Consider the following 17,015-nt stretch of genomic DNA (forward strand, 5'->3'; position numbering starts at 1 on the left):
ACACACCCCTCAAGTATCCTAGAAAAAAACATGCATAAGAAAGGAGGTCATGGCGCCTCCTATGGTTTGGTCAATAAATATCTGAAGATGTGGAAAGTCAAGTCTCTCCCACTAAAGGCCATATTACACAGCACCGTGATGGGGGGGAACGAGTGCTGACTTGTCAGTTCAGCGTTCGCTTCCCCCTTGTTCTCTGCTCGCTGCCTATGCTATCATAGAAAGAAAAAAAACACTCCCGACACCTCCAAACGTGTATAACCAGGCGCAGGTTTAAGGAAGGAAATTGATGATAAGATAAGAACGTGTTTATTGCGACCCAACGCGTTTCCAAACCGTACTGGTTTCTTTTTCAAGAATCATATGACTCTTGAAAAAGAAACCAGTACGGTTTGGAAACATGTTGGGTCACAATGGAGGTGTTGGGAGTGTTTTATTCTATCTACTGTGGATATCGGGAGTGGCTGCAGTGTACATGAGAGTTGTGCCTCTGTTATATGCACAACTCGCACAGGTGAGAGTTACCCGCCCTTGCAGCGGGAGAGGCTGCCCAAACGATCCTTAGATTGATCAGGCTGCCCATTGAAGTCAGCGAAAGGCTGCTGCCACTGATCCTATTATATGGAGCACAAGATGCAGACCGTATCAAGTCAGAATTTTTCAACATGTCCAAAGACCATGTTCAGCATGTTGTTTGACCGTGACTTTTTACATGTTTCACTGCACAAAACGATTATCGGCCAAGTAAGGCTAATCATTTCGTTTAGCAGGACCTTAAAACTCAACTGCTTTCTAGAAAAGTTACCATTTTTTGGCATAATTAGGACATTGTTCAAAAGTGGGCTAGAAGCCTACATTCACCCCCTTTCCAATATGTTGGGTTAGAAAGCATGTTCCAGGCAATCCGCAGGGCCACAAGCAGAAGAAAACTGACTAACTGCTGAAAGTACTTGTGCCCACAATGCATAGAAGGTTGTCAGTCACTAACTGGGTATGGAAGGGAGGCTTCTGTCTCATGAATGACTTGGCTTTGGGCTTTTGGGTTCACCATGTGCTCAGTGCACAAATGTTTGATTTCATTAAACAGTTCTCTTGAGACCCGTGGGCTCCATAGCGCCCTACACAACAGCCCTATGGCCTGTCTTGTGTTCTATTCATTGCTAGTAAGAGTCAAAAGGAAACCTTGAATGTCATACAAATGACTGGTGTCCATTCTAAGGACAGTGAGTAGACGGCTTCCAGTTGTACTCGTCGAACTTTCTTCCCACCCAGTCAGACTTGATATTGATAGACAGGCCACATCCATTCTTCTGTGAGTAGACCCAGTCATTTGCTTACTGCCCGAGTGCTCTTCTCTATTGTTAGGTCTTTGCAGCCTTATGAGGGGCATAGGAGAACAATGTCGGAACATTGTCCTCACCTGTTAGGTTCTGGGGCTAGAGTGTGGGGCAGAAAGGACCTAACGGACTAGTCGTAGTCGAGTTCTCCATCGCTAACTGGAAGATGCACCACCACAGAGGAAATTTATCGAAAAATTTAAAGGGGTTTTCCCGTCTGATTGGCTGAACAGGGAGAATGAGATCATCAGAATATAGTAGAGCGTGCGGGGGGGCGGGGGGGTGTATGGTGCTGTAAGATGTGGAGGAATGGGAGCAACAAGGGAAAGATCTAATTGGCTGTTGTTTTAATGCACAGGGAGTAAGGGATAGCCCTTTAAGGACAGTGTATATTGGAATAATATGGGACATGAAGTCTAGTTCACAGTTTACTTATTGTTGGACTGGGTTTAAAAAAGTATTCTAGAAATGGTCAACATGTTTTGATTTAGAGCAGTTTAGCATGGGAAGTGACCGTGAAGAATGTTCCACTGCATTTATTAGTTGTAATGTGGTTACTGCATCTTATGACTTATTTGCAGAGAGAACACTCTTGAAGTGATCATAAATGGTTGTAAAGCTAATTCATTGTTCAGGGAAACCATTAATAACATAAGGCTTCCTTTTTGTTGAGTTGGTAGTGTTTTGGTAACGGCCGTCTTGTTCTGATGAATGATGCACATGTTGTCTTCCCCAGTCCCAGGCATCCTTGGTATTCCAACATTGTGCTGTTAAGGATGTGTGTTACCCCAGGCGTATGGCTTTCAATTAAAGGTGAATCTAGATGTTTCTCTGCAGGTATTTATATCCGTGTAAAGAAGATGGTGGATGGATATGATATGTTTTTGTTTTTTATTTTTTTTATTTTTTTAATACTCCTAGAGGACTTGATAGTGATCATTTGTAGTGTATATACACAGCAATACTCCTGCATTGCCCTCTGACATCCCTCATAGATCATCCTGCCTTCGGCAGCTGTCACTCAGTAGTTAAAGTCCATCTGTTCTGCTGCAAAAAGTTGTAATGTAGCCCTTGCCCTGAAGGTATTATACTGTGTAACCTTGACATTACTGTTTTTTAACTGATAAGAACCGGATACAGAAATATGTTATGTTTTATTTAAATCAGTTTTTTTCTCATTGTCATTTTTTTCGTTAAATTTTTTTATACATCATTATCGGGCTGCCATCTTGCTTGAGCTACATGTAGCTTTATAGAAAGCCCTATCGACCGTACGACATAATAGACAGGTTCTGTCCATTTTGATAAACGAGAAAGATTTTTGGGCATGCTCAGTGACCTTTCTAAGAGGTCATTCTTCAGGGCATCTGGGTTTTGAGCTACAGCTATTGTTTGTACCTCTGTAAATAGATATTCTGTTGTCACTGGTCACTAGACTCCTGTCTGTGTTGCTAAGAAGGTTACTGCTGGGAAATTACCTATACAGAACAGGAAGTCTCAGCTTTGATTTAGGTATTGTGGCCAGAATGAAAACTACAAGATTTCAAGATTATTTTAAATATAAAAAGGTAAATGGAAAATTTGATTAAATGTCACCAAAATGCTTCCCAAACTTATCAGTCAATAATTTATCAAAGTTAATTTTGAATCTGCAATTTTTTTTTTTTTTTTTTTTGCTTGCTATAAAGCCCACAAATGAAGGAGTCTAAAGACCCTATTATATGGGGCGATGCAGAAGAGCAAACTAACGCCAACCTGTCAGGCAGCACTTGCTCCTTGTTCCCCGCTTGCTGCCACCGCTATTACATACGTCTGCAGCGAGCAGGTAAGAACCAGGGAGCTGCAGGGGGGCTGGCCGGGTGATCGCTAGATCGTCCAGGCAGCCCATAGAAGATAGCGGCGGTCTGCTGGCACCGCTCTTCTTCCACGGAGCGACGGAAGCAAATCGATGCTAAAGTGCTCATTGACATTTCAACACGTTAAAAGACAAACTATCAGCCGACATCTGCTCAGTGTAATTGCACATAGTTCATTTTTTTGCTGGGATCAGATGGAGCAAATGATCGCAGTAACTAACAACTATCGTTCCGAGTAATATGGTGAACGATTTCAGGTTAATGATAAACAATCTCGATTACTGTCGTTTATCGGTAAAAATTGCTCTGTCTACTAGGACCCTTACAGTGTTAGTACGAACTCTACTGAGCTTCAAGGTTCCTGTTTTGTATTCTCGCATATGGAACCTAAACCTTGAGATAGTATTAGAATCCCAGGAAAAGAAGAAATTTAGATTTCTTTCCATTCACCCACTCAAAATACTTTATGTACATAATACACTGTATATATAATATAACTGTATTTAGATGTTTGATGTGTACTGTAGTTATTCAGATTTGGAATGTTTTATCTGTTATTTCATATTGTCCCTTTGCAGAGTTACTGGTGGGGAGTTATTTGAAGATATAGTAGCACGAGAATACTATAGTGAAGCAGATGCAAGGTAAGTGATGACTTCTCCATTTTGGTTGCATGTGATACTCTGAGTCCTATAAAACCATATTAATAGTGGTGCGTTTACACAGACAGATTATTTGACAGATTTTTTAAGCCAAAGCCAGGAATAGATTTAAATAGAGGAGAAATCTAAGTTTTTCCTTTATGACCTGTTCCCTGTTTATAGTCTATTTCTGGCTTTGACTTTAAAAATCTGTCAGATAAATCTGTCTGTGTAAATGCACCATTAGTCTATACGATAAATATTTGATTGATGTGAGACTATCTGCTAGGATCCCACCTACCAATCCTAAGAATGAATGTATAAATGTCCTGTGAAACAGCCCACAGTTGTCAGAGAGGCCTCGCTGCCATTGCCACTTTGTTCTTGTGTTTAGGTATGGACCTTTAGCATTCACATAACAGAAGACGTGCCCTATGGATATGCCATGTATTATGAAAGTAATGAACCCCTTTGGTTTAGCATGCAGTATAATCTAATAATAAGTAATAGCAGTATCATTACATTAGTCATCCTGTGTAATGTACTTTATTAGGGCATTTTTAGTTTAGGTTTTTTTTTTAACTCATTGGCTATGTTCACACAGCGTCAAAAATAGAGGACAGGTGTCCACCTTTTCTATTTAAAAATCTGTTATTGCTGCGGTTTGACTTCAATGCAGTGCGTTGAATAGAGATGAGCGAACCGGGTTCGGGTTCAAGTCCATCCGAACCCGAACGATCGGTATTTGATTAGCTGGGGCTGCTGAACTTTGATAAAGCTCTAAGGTTGTCTGGAAAACATGGATACAGCCAATGACTATATCCATGTTTTCCACATAGCCTTAGGGCTTTATCCAATTTCAGCTCTTACCGCTAATCAAATGCCAAAAGTTCGGGTTCGGATCGACTCGAGCATGCTCCAGGTTCGCTCATCTCTAGCGTTGAAGTCAATGGCAAACACTTTACGCTGTGTTTGATAAATCTTCCCCAGAGTGTATAAAATGACGGACATTGTCTGTGCAGACGTCAAAATGATCATGACAATTATTTTCGAACCTCTATTGCAAACAGCAGATGTTATTTTTAGTTGTTCACACACAGTTTTTCTTTTTTTTACCTTCCTTTCACCGTTTTTAATATTAAATTCAATGGACCTGTCAAATCCAAAGGCCGATCAGTCCACCTGACCTAGAATAATGTACCAACAGCCGTCATTGCACTGACGGGTGTCCAAACAGCAAAATGACAGACGTCATTTTAAACTGAGAGATAAAATTGTTGAGTGGACATAGCCATAAAGTGATGTCATATTGCTAAGCAAAGCCACAACTTTCTGATCGGTGAGTGCCCAATTTCTAGGAATCCCTGGGTTATCCAGTGCTACAAAAACATGGCCGCTTTATTTCAGAGACAACACGACTCTTGTCTCCAGTTCAGGTGCAGTTTGCAATTACGCTCCATTCGCTTCAATGGAACTGAGCAGAAAAACCCCGCCTAAGCTGGAGACAAGAGTTGGGCTATCTCTGGAGGAAAGTGGCCATGTTTTTGTAGCGCTGGATAACCCCTTTAATCCTGAAAGTGAAAGAACTTCAGTGTTGCATCCTCTCCACACTCTTGAGGAATTACATACTGTAAGGTCTGTTACGTGTACATTCACCAGTGATGACCAGTACATTCCCGTGATGATTTAATTATAGCTTTTCCGGGCTATTACATTTCATTCCATTCAGATGAGGTTGGCCGATGTTTTATATTACTTAACTCTACGTCATCCCACTAGAAAGGGATTCCCACAGTTAAATGCAAAATGCCGCCACTCACAGCATATGCCAGAATTTTATTTATGGTAGTAATGATTTTCTAGCTTATTCAGACTGTAGAATTAATTTTTATGGCATTTTTCCCTTAACAAATGGAACGGGAACGTTAAGCAAAGCTTTTCTGTCAAGTGCCAAAACAGCCTTTTTTTTTCCATCTCTGCAGACAACGGGGAATTACAAGGCTAGGTAACATAAGCAGCTACTTGAAAATAAATGAATTTTCATTTTCAAAGAGTGAATGAGCTTTTAGAGCGTTCCTTGGCTGCTCTTCATTCCTGGATACAAAGCCTGTAATTATTTAGTGTTCAAGAAGATTCTAGTGAAGTCTACTTAAGACGGATAGCCACCTTTAAGCACCATTTTACAGTGTACTCTCTTGTTTGTTCTTCTATTTTACGAATCCTGGGGGGCAGTGTATATTGTAGTCCAGAGCTGCACTTACAATAATGTAGACTTCACAGCAGAAATGCCCCAGAATTCTTTGGTGGTGCTTTGGGGATGTGCATGAAGAAGAGAGTGGGTCTCCAAAACAACGACTTTTAACAATCCACTAACCAAGTGGACTTTGTATGAGGGAGTTGCCCAAAGGCAGGGGTGTACCTAGAAAGCGTTCCACTCCATTGTTTTTACCAGATACATTTGAAAATTAAAAGGCAACTAACAGCAGGTTAGACGACTGTAACCTGCTGATAGCCCTCTCGGCACCGGTCCCAAGCTGTCAGTCAAAGTAAACACCACTCCGGAGCACTGTTAGGAGCACTGCCACGTCATCTGGGCCACCCTCTCCATTGATAATCATTAGAAGGGGTGGACCGGATGAGGTGGCAGTGCTCCTAAAGGTGCTCCGGAGCAGAGTTTACCCCAACTTAACAGTGCAGGAGCGGTGCAGAGGAGAAGGGTAAGACACACTTTCCTACTTTTCCTCCTCAGCATCCCCGGCGCTAAAAGGGGCTATCAGCAGGTTAGGTTCATGTAACCTGCTGACAGTTCCCCTTCAAGGTAAATGTACACACAGCAGAGCTCTTGCATAAATGTATTGCTTTTATCCCAGTCATTTGAATGGGAATTGCAGAAATGAATGTGCTTGCTTAAAGGAGAAGTCCTGGCGAAAATTTTTATTAAAGTACTGTATTGCCCCCCAAAAGTTATACAAATCACCAATATACACTTATTATTGGAAATGCTTATAAAGTGCTTTTTTTCTCTGCACTTACTACGGCATCAAGGCTTCACTTCCTAGATAACATGGTGATGTCACTTCCTGGATAACATGGTGATGTCACCACCCGACTCCCAGAGCTGTGCGGGCTGTGGCTGCTGGAGAGGATGATGGCAGGGGGATGCTCAGTGTCCCTCCAGTGCCCTGTGTCCCTCAATGTCCCCCTGCCATCATACTCTCCAGCAGCCACAGCCCGCACAGCTCTGGGAGACGGGTCGGGACGTCACCATGTTATCCAGGAAGTTAAGCCTTGATGCAGTAGTAAGTGCAGAGAAAAAAACACTTTATGAGCATTTTCCGTAATAAGTGTATATTGGGTATTTGTATATTTTTGGGGGACAATACAATACTTTAATAAAAAATTTGCCGGACTTCTCCTTTAAATATCCTTTGATAGCATAACATGAAGTAAAAACAACATTGAGGCCCAGCATTGTCCCCTGCTGGCCACATTTTCTGATGAGAAGCAACAGTCAAATATATTGATGCCACCTCATAGTAGCTTATTCTTCTAAAATATGGTTTCCTTCCCTGTCGGATAATAACCTTATAAAAGTATATAGTGTATATTCCTTAAATATACTTTTTACATCATTTTCATCTATTTAGTTGCTCCTACCATGTTTTGTTACATTATACCAGATACTGACCTTTTTTCTCAACAATTACAAATATTGAGGGAGATTTATCAAACATGGTGTAAAGTGAAACTGGCTCAGTTGCCCCTAGCAACCAATCAGATTCCAAAGAGTCTGTGAAGAATGAAAGGTGGAATCTGGTTGGTTGCTAGGGGCAACTGAGCCAGTTTCACTTTACACCATGCTTAATAAATATCCCTCATTGACTATATATAATGGCCATATACTTAAGATAATATCAATCAATCAGTATAATCAGCTGGGTTTAGGTAGATACCTCAGTGATCCCATGTAGAGTATGCCAGGAAAACGGGAACTGTTGGATTTCAGTAATTACGGTTCAGGGAAGAAAAAGAGTGCTGCACCTCACACCTATGGCTGATACTAGTACCTCTCGGCTGCATAAAAAACATCAGAATTCTGTATGAGAATTGATCAAGCCACACTGCCCCATGTACCTCGTGCAGGTATCTGATACACATGGGTCCCTACACTAAGTCCACACTGTGCCAGTCAGTGACCACCACCCCCGCAGGCGTGCACAGTCAGGGAAGGGAGGCCATGGAACGGCCCTGCAACCCCCATGCCACAGGACCAGACCCAAAAATGCCACACCAAAACCCAGCCAGCACCGCCGGCGGAGGAAGCTGCCCCCAAACAGCACAAGTCTGGATAAGGTATTGCACTCACCATAGCTATCACAGATAGAATGGGACAGACAGGAGCGATTAAAACCATGAGCACTCAGGTGTCTCCTGCTAATTGCGGTCATGTGGGTCTCACCAGGAGGAGTGCAAAACACGGAGAAAAGAGAGAAACAAAATACGGTTCAGGGAAGAAAAAGAGTGTTGCACCTCACACCTATGGCTGATAATAGTACCTCTCGGCTGCATAAAAACCTGAACCGTATTTCAATAATTACATTTTTAGTTAAGCTTCCATTATTAAAATAAACATGCACACTTAAAGGGTATTCCAAAGTAAATTTAAAAATGGTATATTATGCTGGGGCTGCTGTAAAAAATAAAAATAAAAAATGGAAAAGTGATACTTGCCTGCCCTAATCTTTTTCCTTCCACTATGCTACACTTAGCCAATCAATGCTGGGAGATCTCATCTTGGAGCAGGGAGAAAGAAACCAGAAGAAGCTGCTGCTGCCCTGACCTATTATAATTTTTTTTTCAATAATAATAATATTATTATTATTATTATTATTATTATTATTATTATTAATGCCCCCCATTTTCAATACCCCTTTTAGCAAAGAGTAGGTACAGTATTTCTAGTAAAGTTGGGAAAATCATTAAAGGATCTTCAATATCTGCCTTTAGTGCCAGCACTCATTGGAGTTAATGGGTATTCAGTCTACCATAAATATTGGATTAGTTGCTCTTCCCATCCCCCTTTTGTAACATTTGAATCGTTCACCCAAGAGAACCCTCTAATTACGATGTAGAGGAGAAGGTGCCGAAACGAAAAGGTTTTCATTACATTTATTGACTGCAGATGCTTTTTCTAGAATCCAGATTTTTCTATATAAGATAACATGCTGACCCAGTGTTCGGAGGCTACCTCCAAAGAAAACGCTTATTATAAATATTGACTCGAGTCTACAGATTTATCGTCCTATTTCCAGAAATAGAGCGGGGCTATTTATTCATAAGCTTCTCCAGTATTTGGTCCTCCTCTGCTATCCTGAGAATAATGTAGACCAGGGTGAAGCTAAATCATTCTGCAGGCTTTCTATGAGCCCTGGTTCGTTTATTATATTGCGTTACAGTGGGGGGTGTTTAATATGTCATGTTAATTTATTTCTACATTGAGTAAAAGATTGTCCTGCACTAATAATGATAAACTGAGCGGTACTACTATGCTGGAGAATATTGTCACAGCTATTAGGGCGTGCTTTGTAATAGGCCACGCAGTCTGCCCGGACCTAATAAATATCCTCAGCCTGAACACTTTGTGACTTTCTGTAGAGAGCTAAGAGATTTACCGCCAGTGCCGAATAGTATACAGCAAGGACTTACCACTTCCAGCAGGAATTTCTGTAATAATAGCAAGTCATTTGGGAGTCACATCGATAAAAAGTTTCTGCAGTATATAGTTGTTAGCCAACACAGTGACTGGTTGTAGACTACTTAAAGGAGAAGTCCCACCAACTTTGAAAAATCTGCTGGCAGGTGGGGGTGTTCCTAAAAACTTCCTTACAACAGGCAGTGGACAGCAGTGCAGGAAAGTGAGGCACCTACTGGATAAGACTTTATAGCTTTTTCTGGGTAAGCACTTGTTTTTGGTAAGTGACTTTTAAATATGTTAGGAATCACCTAGGTTATCAAATGAAGGGAAGCTGTTTGAAACTACAGTGAACATTTAAAGGAGAAGTCCTGTGAAAAGAAAATCCTGCAGGGAGGAAATTTATTACGGGACGGGAGAGGCCGTAGGACCTCCATGAGGCTCTGGGATCTCCGGAGCTGACACGTCATGACCCGGCTGGTGGACTGGCCGCCCAGCCAGTCACTGATTGGCTGAGCAGCCAGTCCATCAGCTGGGACAGGCCTTTTTGCCTTCCGGCGGGGGTCCCAAGGCTGGTCCCGCCCCGGTTTACCTGTTGACGCTTACAATGCCTATGGCTCTTCCGGAAGTTTTGTACACCGCTCACCGCAGACTGCTTAGCTTCCAATGTTTTGAAAGGGGTATCCTGCCACTCCAGTGAAATGACAGGTATCCTTTAAATAGTACTCATGGCCTTTTTCTTTCTCAAACTACACCCCTCCGGCCCATTGGTTATGCTCTGTATTGCAGCTTGTCTTGATTAATGTGAATGGAGCTGAGGCGCAGTACCTGACCCCTTTGGGCAGGTGTGCTGCTGTGCTTGGAGGAAAGACATACTTTTATGATCCCGTAAAATCCGTCAGGTAAATCTCTCTCTTTTTTTTTCTTCTTTTATACAGGAGCCGATTAGAGGCCAGAGTGGGGATGTCGGTGGCGAGGTCCTTTCTTCGAAATGCCCTTAGTCGTTGCCGTTCTTTAGCCATGCACCAGCCCGACTCTATGCACTGGGGGATGGCAGGCTTGCCACCCCCCATTGTGACCATATCCTCTCCTAGATGTGCCTACATTGATTCTAATGGAGCCCCATCATAAAGGGGAGGGGATATGGTCACACTGATGGACGGCAGGCCTGCCCCGAGTGCCTAGAGCCGGGCTGGTGCATGGCTAAAGAATGGCGACAACCAAGGGAATCAGTCGGCGTTTCAAAAAAAGGACCACGCCACCGGCGTCCCGCTTTAATCGGCTCCTGTAGGGAAAAAAAAATGGTGTACCTAATGGTAAATTCACTTTAAATTAATATTTGTCTGGATAAAGGAGTGATTTATGATCTGAAGCCTTAATTCATCAGTCACAGTCACTGTCAGGAGAACCCCACCACCCCCTCTTTCAGTTTGACATTATAACAAATAATAATAAGGCTAAAGGAAGTAATGTAAGGACAGACTAGATGGACCGGGTGGTCTTTTTCTGCAGATGTTTCTAACATTGAACTTTTAAAGGGCTAGCCTTTGTGTCTTAAAATATTATGGGCCCCGGTTTATTATACCTTTATAGTTTCCTTTTTTGTACTTTTTCCTACCTTCGTGAATATGTCTTGTGTTTTGTAACTTTTTTTTTTTGCCGTTATAGTTAGAATTCACATTTCCATAACCCTACTGTGTTTTACACTCGTGATAACTGTGATAAAGAATATTTCTGAATGGAAAAATCACTGCTGTTACGAAAATGTACCTATTGTTTTCCTGCCTATTCCGTAACATGGAATATAAAGGTTTTATTCCATGTACAAGTAATAAGTACATTTTCATGTCCTCCATGTGAGTCCTCCTGTAATGTGCACACCTTACATCTAAATTTAACCTTGTCGAATCTGGATTGATACCTGCAAATGTCTACGTGTATGTTGTTGTTTTATGTTCTGTTTATTGTGTAACAATTTACCTTTAAATTTGTTCTCCCTTCCATTGTACCCTTGTATTTTCACAGTCATTGTATACAGCAGATTCTAGAAAGTGTAAATCATTGCCATCTTAATGGCATAGTTCACAGAGACCTAAAGGTCAGTATCTGATGCTCACAAGTCGCTTAATACTGTTGCAAAGGTGGCTGAAGTGTCTCTTTCTTGACGATTCTTCTGAAATAAAATGATATGCATGGTGCCTGCACGCTTCATATGCATCATGGCTGACGAGATGGTTGTGCTCACAAGTTGATGTGATATTGTCCGGGTATACAGAGGTTCGACGTAGCCATGATGATTTATGCAGTCTGCAGTTTTCACCCCACTTCTGTCCTCAGACATTGGGTTACACTTACAAAACCAACTGGTTAGAATTGCTAACAGTGTCCCAATAGGGTGTTCCATTATTATCTATTCTTTAGTTTGCCTTTTAATTAGTTATAATTATTTTACAAAAAAAAAAAATAAATAAAAAATTGGCAGTTTGCATAAAAATTATGGTCAAAAAATGTTTGCAAAATTTTGGCCCATCGATACCAGTTGTTTGCGATAGTAAGTCATGACCCAGTCTTCCTGACGGTATACAGACAGTGGGTGCAAGCTTGGAACTAACACACGCCTCCTGGTGTTTGCATGCAGTCATTGCATTCAGCAGATCCTGGAGGCTGTACTTCACTGCCATCAGATGGGTGTTGTCCATCGAGATCTAAAGGTAAGTTGCTTCTTCTTCAGAAGAAAAAAAGTTTGTGTATGCTACTGTTTGGCTATAACCCTGCATGTATTGCTTAATAATGCTAGCAGAGAATGTTCATGTTTTGGATATCGGCTTTTTCTTATTTGCTAAATTAAAAAAAAAAAAAAAAAAACTTTTTTTTTTTACTCTGAATTTCTGTAAATGTAATGTGTATGTGGTGTTATGTGTAATTTGTTATTAGAGTAGCCATGTGTAAAGAACTAATCCATTGGGAGTTTAATGGGCTTTAGAATATAATTTCATTATGAAGAATTCCGCATTCTACCAGATGGGTACCGCTTTTACCAATGTAAGCACAGTTATATTAGTATTGTGTAATATAATTAATGCAAGTTCTCAGCTAGTGATGCACAAAGAATCTTCAAATGTACTGCTATAGAAAGCTTCCCATCCCCGGAGCACATTTGCTTTTGTCGCCAGTGGGTTATTATTAGCATCTGCCATGCTAATTCATGCAATTTAACCAATGGGTAAAAATGTTAGCCGCTTACTATGATAGTCAAATTCTATACATTTCTAGTCCATATCCATATGTTTAAAAGTAAAACCAGTGCTAAATATATTTACATCAAACAAAAAAAAGTATTGCAAGTCTGTTAATATATCAGTAAGTAGCAAAAAAGTACGTTTTGGTGATGGGGATGGCCCCGGTACTACTCCCCCATCATCTGCTCATACTGTGAGCAGATGATAGGAGGAGGAGTACAGTGTATATGTGTCCCACAGCACCGAGCAGGGAGGAAGGGGGGAGGTAGTTAGATGCACAGGCACCTCTCTCCCTCCCTGCTCAGTGCCCTCCAAATGTAATAATTGAATACATTTATGGAATACTTTGGGGAGCAAGGACACTTGCTCCCCAAAGTATTCCATAGATGTATTCAGTCAATAAAGCTAAGTGTACATACATGACATACTTTACATACACTACTATAGGCACAAAACAGTGCCATAGACTTCTGTATATAGTGCGCCCCCTGCTGGACACTCCATTGGAATTACAAATAATTTGTGACGTCACAGTTTTTTAGAGAATTTAAAGCCTTCCTGATCTACTAAATTTAGGGAAATAGCAGTATATGTGCATTTCCCATAATTAATGTACATTAGGAATTTGTCTAACATATTAAAAAATAGGTTTTGGCCGGAGTTGTCCTTTAACAGTCTACCACCACAATGCTGCAGGCCAGGTGTTGGAGTAAGACGGCACTCTGCACTAGGGGTGGTGCTCGTGGTAGGCAGTAGCCCAAGTACATTAAGAAGTAAAGGAAAATCCCGGCACTCACCAAGTTCTTAGTGTACTTTTATTGAAGCGTCACACCATACAGGTACAAACAAGGAGGACGCAGCGTTTCGGTTTGTGGCCTTCATCAACTCCATGAAAGACACTTCGATAAAAGTACACTAAGAACTTGGTGAGTGCCAGGTGTCAAACTGTGACTTTCGAGCTGTTGAAAAACTACAATTCCTATCGTGCCTGGACAGCTGAAGCCTAATCTTTAGTTGTCCGGGGCGAACTGAAAGGAATGTTTGCAAGGGCGTATACGATAAGGGACTATAAGAAGCAGAATACCTATTACCATCAGTGATATCTTTGCCTTATTTCCATAACCAGCATGCCCCACTACCTTCTTTTTAAACCATATGCATAAATAGGTCCTATTACTGTGTTAAATAGAGCATTTAAATTGGCTACAGTATAGTATTTTGGTGGAGTCACGGGTTTCTAATTATAGTCTACATTGTGCAAGGTGTCGTGGTTTTTGGATAATTCAGTTAATGCTTATTTGTTTGTATTCTCGAAAGTGTTTCTAATGTCACACATAATTTTCCACTGTAAAAATAGACGACCAGTTTGTTCAGAAATAGCGGTGGAAAGAAAAAAAATCTCTGCATTAATTTCTTCTGCTGCCCGTGTTCCCGTACCTTCTGCAAGCGCTGGTTAAATTCATTAACTTGCTACACTGTTTGCAGAAAGTCACCAATTGCCCTTATTCTAAAAACAAACAAACTGGCATTTAAATGTTTCTGCAACTCCGCCTCATAGACGCCCCCAGGCATATAGGACTGTGGTAAATTGCTAATTTCTATTCACATCAAAAAATGTTGAAGGGGTGTTCCAGGAAACTCCTACAAAATAGGAGATCACTGGAGTTTGACCTTTGTACCCTTTGTCGATCTCCGTATTGGACCCCGACTTCTGTGTAATGAATACTGTCGTGGGTATGGCACGTGACCCGCGGCTCTATTCATTCCTATGGAGCCGACAAAAAGAGCAGAGGAAGTGCGCTGTACTCTGCTCTTTCTGTCAAGGTGGTACAGAGGTCGGACCCCCTATGATCTCTTACTTTTCACCTATCCTGTGATTAGGGTAAAGTTATTTTTTCCTGGAATACCTCTATAAGGCGATAAATGCTTTAAACACAACTCAGCACTTGTGTGTGCTCCCGTGTACTTATTCACCCAAAAAACTGATAATTGTTTAGCACATCCAGTTAGGGGTCATTCACATGTCCGTACATGGATGGTGTTCTGCGAACTGGACCCGGGAGCTCCCAGCACCATGATTAATTATGATGTCGGGAGATCCTAAACAGTTTAAAAGTTTGCGCTAGTGTACTGACCCGTCCGTGGGGGCAGCGGGGTTGGGAGGGGGCTCAAATAGGCGTTGCAATCCTCAGCATTTAAAGGAAACCTTTCACCCCGACAACCGGGGCAGAGCATGCCCGACCCCCTGGTAGAGGCCCGGATACTTACCCTGTCCTGCAAGTCACGCTTGGGTAAGTATCCGGGTTCTTCCGGGGGGTCGGTTGGGCTCTGCCCAAGGTGTCAGGGTGATGAAAGGTTCCCTTTAAAAAAAAAAATCCCCAGTATTCAGTGTAGTATAAAGTGGATATAATTTAAAAAATAAATAAATAATATAATAAAAAAAAAAATATATATATATATATATAATTTCACACAATGTGACCAACGTGCAGTGCAACTTTCATGTCCCCAACTTGCCATTCATGGTTTGCTGTGGATTTATTGCAGATTTTTCCCCATTACTTCAATGGGGAAATCCATTTCTGCAATAAATCTGCAGTTTTTATTTTTTAAAAAGTTTCTTTGCATATCTCTCCTCTAAATCCACAGTGGAAAATTTGTAACAAAATCTGTTGCGTATTTTCTGCTGGTGATTTTGGTGCAGAAGTTCTCTAGATTTTGGGCTGTTGAAAATCCACAGCCTTTATGCTACATGTCACCCTACCCTAAATATCCTGTTCTTTTCTGTTTAGGCCTCCTGCATACAACGTCTTTGTCAGTTCTTTCTGTCAGGAGACAGTGACCTATTTTCCAGAACAGACACCTTTCCGAAAAAACACTGAAGGGTGTCTCTGTCTATTGCAACCCAATTAATAGATGTTTGCATGAGGCCTAACACAATAAAATTAGTATTCTTGAGAAGAATAAATTCCATCTTTTTTGTAACTTTCTAAATGGGGGGGGGGGGTTGGCATAAATGTAGAGGTTTGGCATCTAATCAGAATGTATTTTTCTTTTTTTCTTTTAATTAATAAAAGCCTGAAAATTTGCTATTAGCTAGCAAATCGAAAGGTGCAGCAGTGAAACTTGCAGATTTTGGCCTAGCAATTGAAGTTCAAGGGGATCAACAAGCATGGTTTGGTAAGAAATCTTATTTTACTCACTGCATTGATAGTATGTTTTTTTTTTTTTTTTCTTTACTTTATTTTTTTTTTCAGTTTTTATCACAGAGCCTTATTGATCGTAAAGGCATCGCAGGGGGAAATAGCACAGACATTTTGTCAGGAAAAACATTGCTTCCTCAGGCGGTCAGAGATATTTATCTGCAGGATCCTGACAGGATCAGGGAAAGCACTGTAGTCTGTATGCATTATACATGTGTATAGTAGTGGAGCTGGGTCCTTAGTCTCGTGTCCCCCCCTTGCAGAGGAAAACCTCCTATGACCTCTCTGAAAAACCCATGCTTTTTAAACTGTAACTATCATTTAAATGCAGAAATCAATAAGTATCAATAGTACAAACGATTTTAAGAAACTCTGTCATAGGTTTTATTAAGCAAAAGAGTTTCCTTCTGTACTCAAAAAGCTGTTTTCCTACCTCCTCCATCACATTAGAAGAAGCAGGATTTCTGTGTCCATTATGTTCTATGGAGAGGGGAGGGGTCGAGGGGGATGAGTGAGCACGGAGAGGAGAAAAGGCAGCCCTGCACAGCACAACATGCTGCAATCTTCTCTCACCAAGCTCCCAGATAAGCACTGACCTTTATGACCTGTGAATCCAGCATTTTATCTGCCCACACAGTCTCCAAACTGTAAAGCTACTTCTGTGCTCTCACTGCTCACTCATCCCCCTTGACCCCTTTCTCCTCCATAGGTTATATTGGACTCAGTAAACCCATCTTCACTTTGCTCCTCTTTAATGAAGACGGCTTTCTCTCATAATAAATAGATAAGAAGTGTGTGTGTGTGTGTGTGTGTGGGGGGGGGGGGGGCTGGGAATCAGCTTTTTGAGTACAGAAAGAGGTTTTTTTTGCCTAATAAAACCTATTACAGAGTTTCTTAAAATCGTTAATACTACTGATTTCTGCAAAAAAGAAAATTAAATGACAGTTACACTTGAAGAATAAATGTTAGTTTGCTTAAGGCCCCGTTCACACGTAGCAAAACTAGCGGAATTCCACGGTTGAATTGTCCGCTGCGGAATGCCATTAGCCT

General features: G+C 41.2%; 1 protein-coding gene across 3 annotated transcripts in view; it reads left to right on the plus strand.

Moving 5' to 3' along the window:
• Positions 1 to 17,015, plus strand: part of CAMK2D (calcium/calmodulin dependent protein kinase II delta) — a 149,425-nt gene that overhangs the window by 84,593 nt on the left and 47,817 nt on the right. For all 3 annotated transcript variants that reach the window (XM_069978456.1, XM_069978457.1, XM_069978458.1), the window contains exons 5-7: positions 3,769 to 3,834; positions 11,549 to 11,621; positions 15,840 to 15,942. In XM_069978456.1, coding sequence (XP_069834557.1) covers positions 3,769 to 3,834; positions 11,549 to 11,621; positions 15,840 to 15,942 — 242 coding nt within the window. The remainder of the gene's footprint in view (positions 1 to 3,768; positions 3,835 to 11,548; positions 11,622 to 15,839; positions 15,943 to 17,015) is intronic.

This window comes from Dendropsophus ebraccatus, chromosome 7 (genome assembly GCF_027789765.1).
Source record: "Dendropsophus ebraccatus isolate aDenEbr1 chromosome 7, aDenEbr1.pat, whole genome shotgun sequence".
In the NCBI taxonomy this organism is placed as follows: domain Eukaryota; kingdom Metazoa; phylum Chordata; class Amphibia; order Anura; family Hylidae; genus Dendropsophus; species Dendropsophus ebraccatus.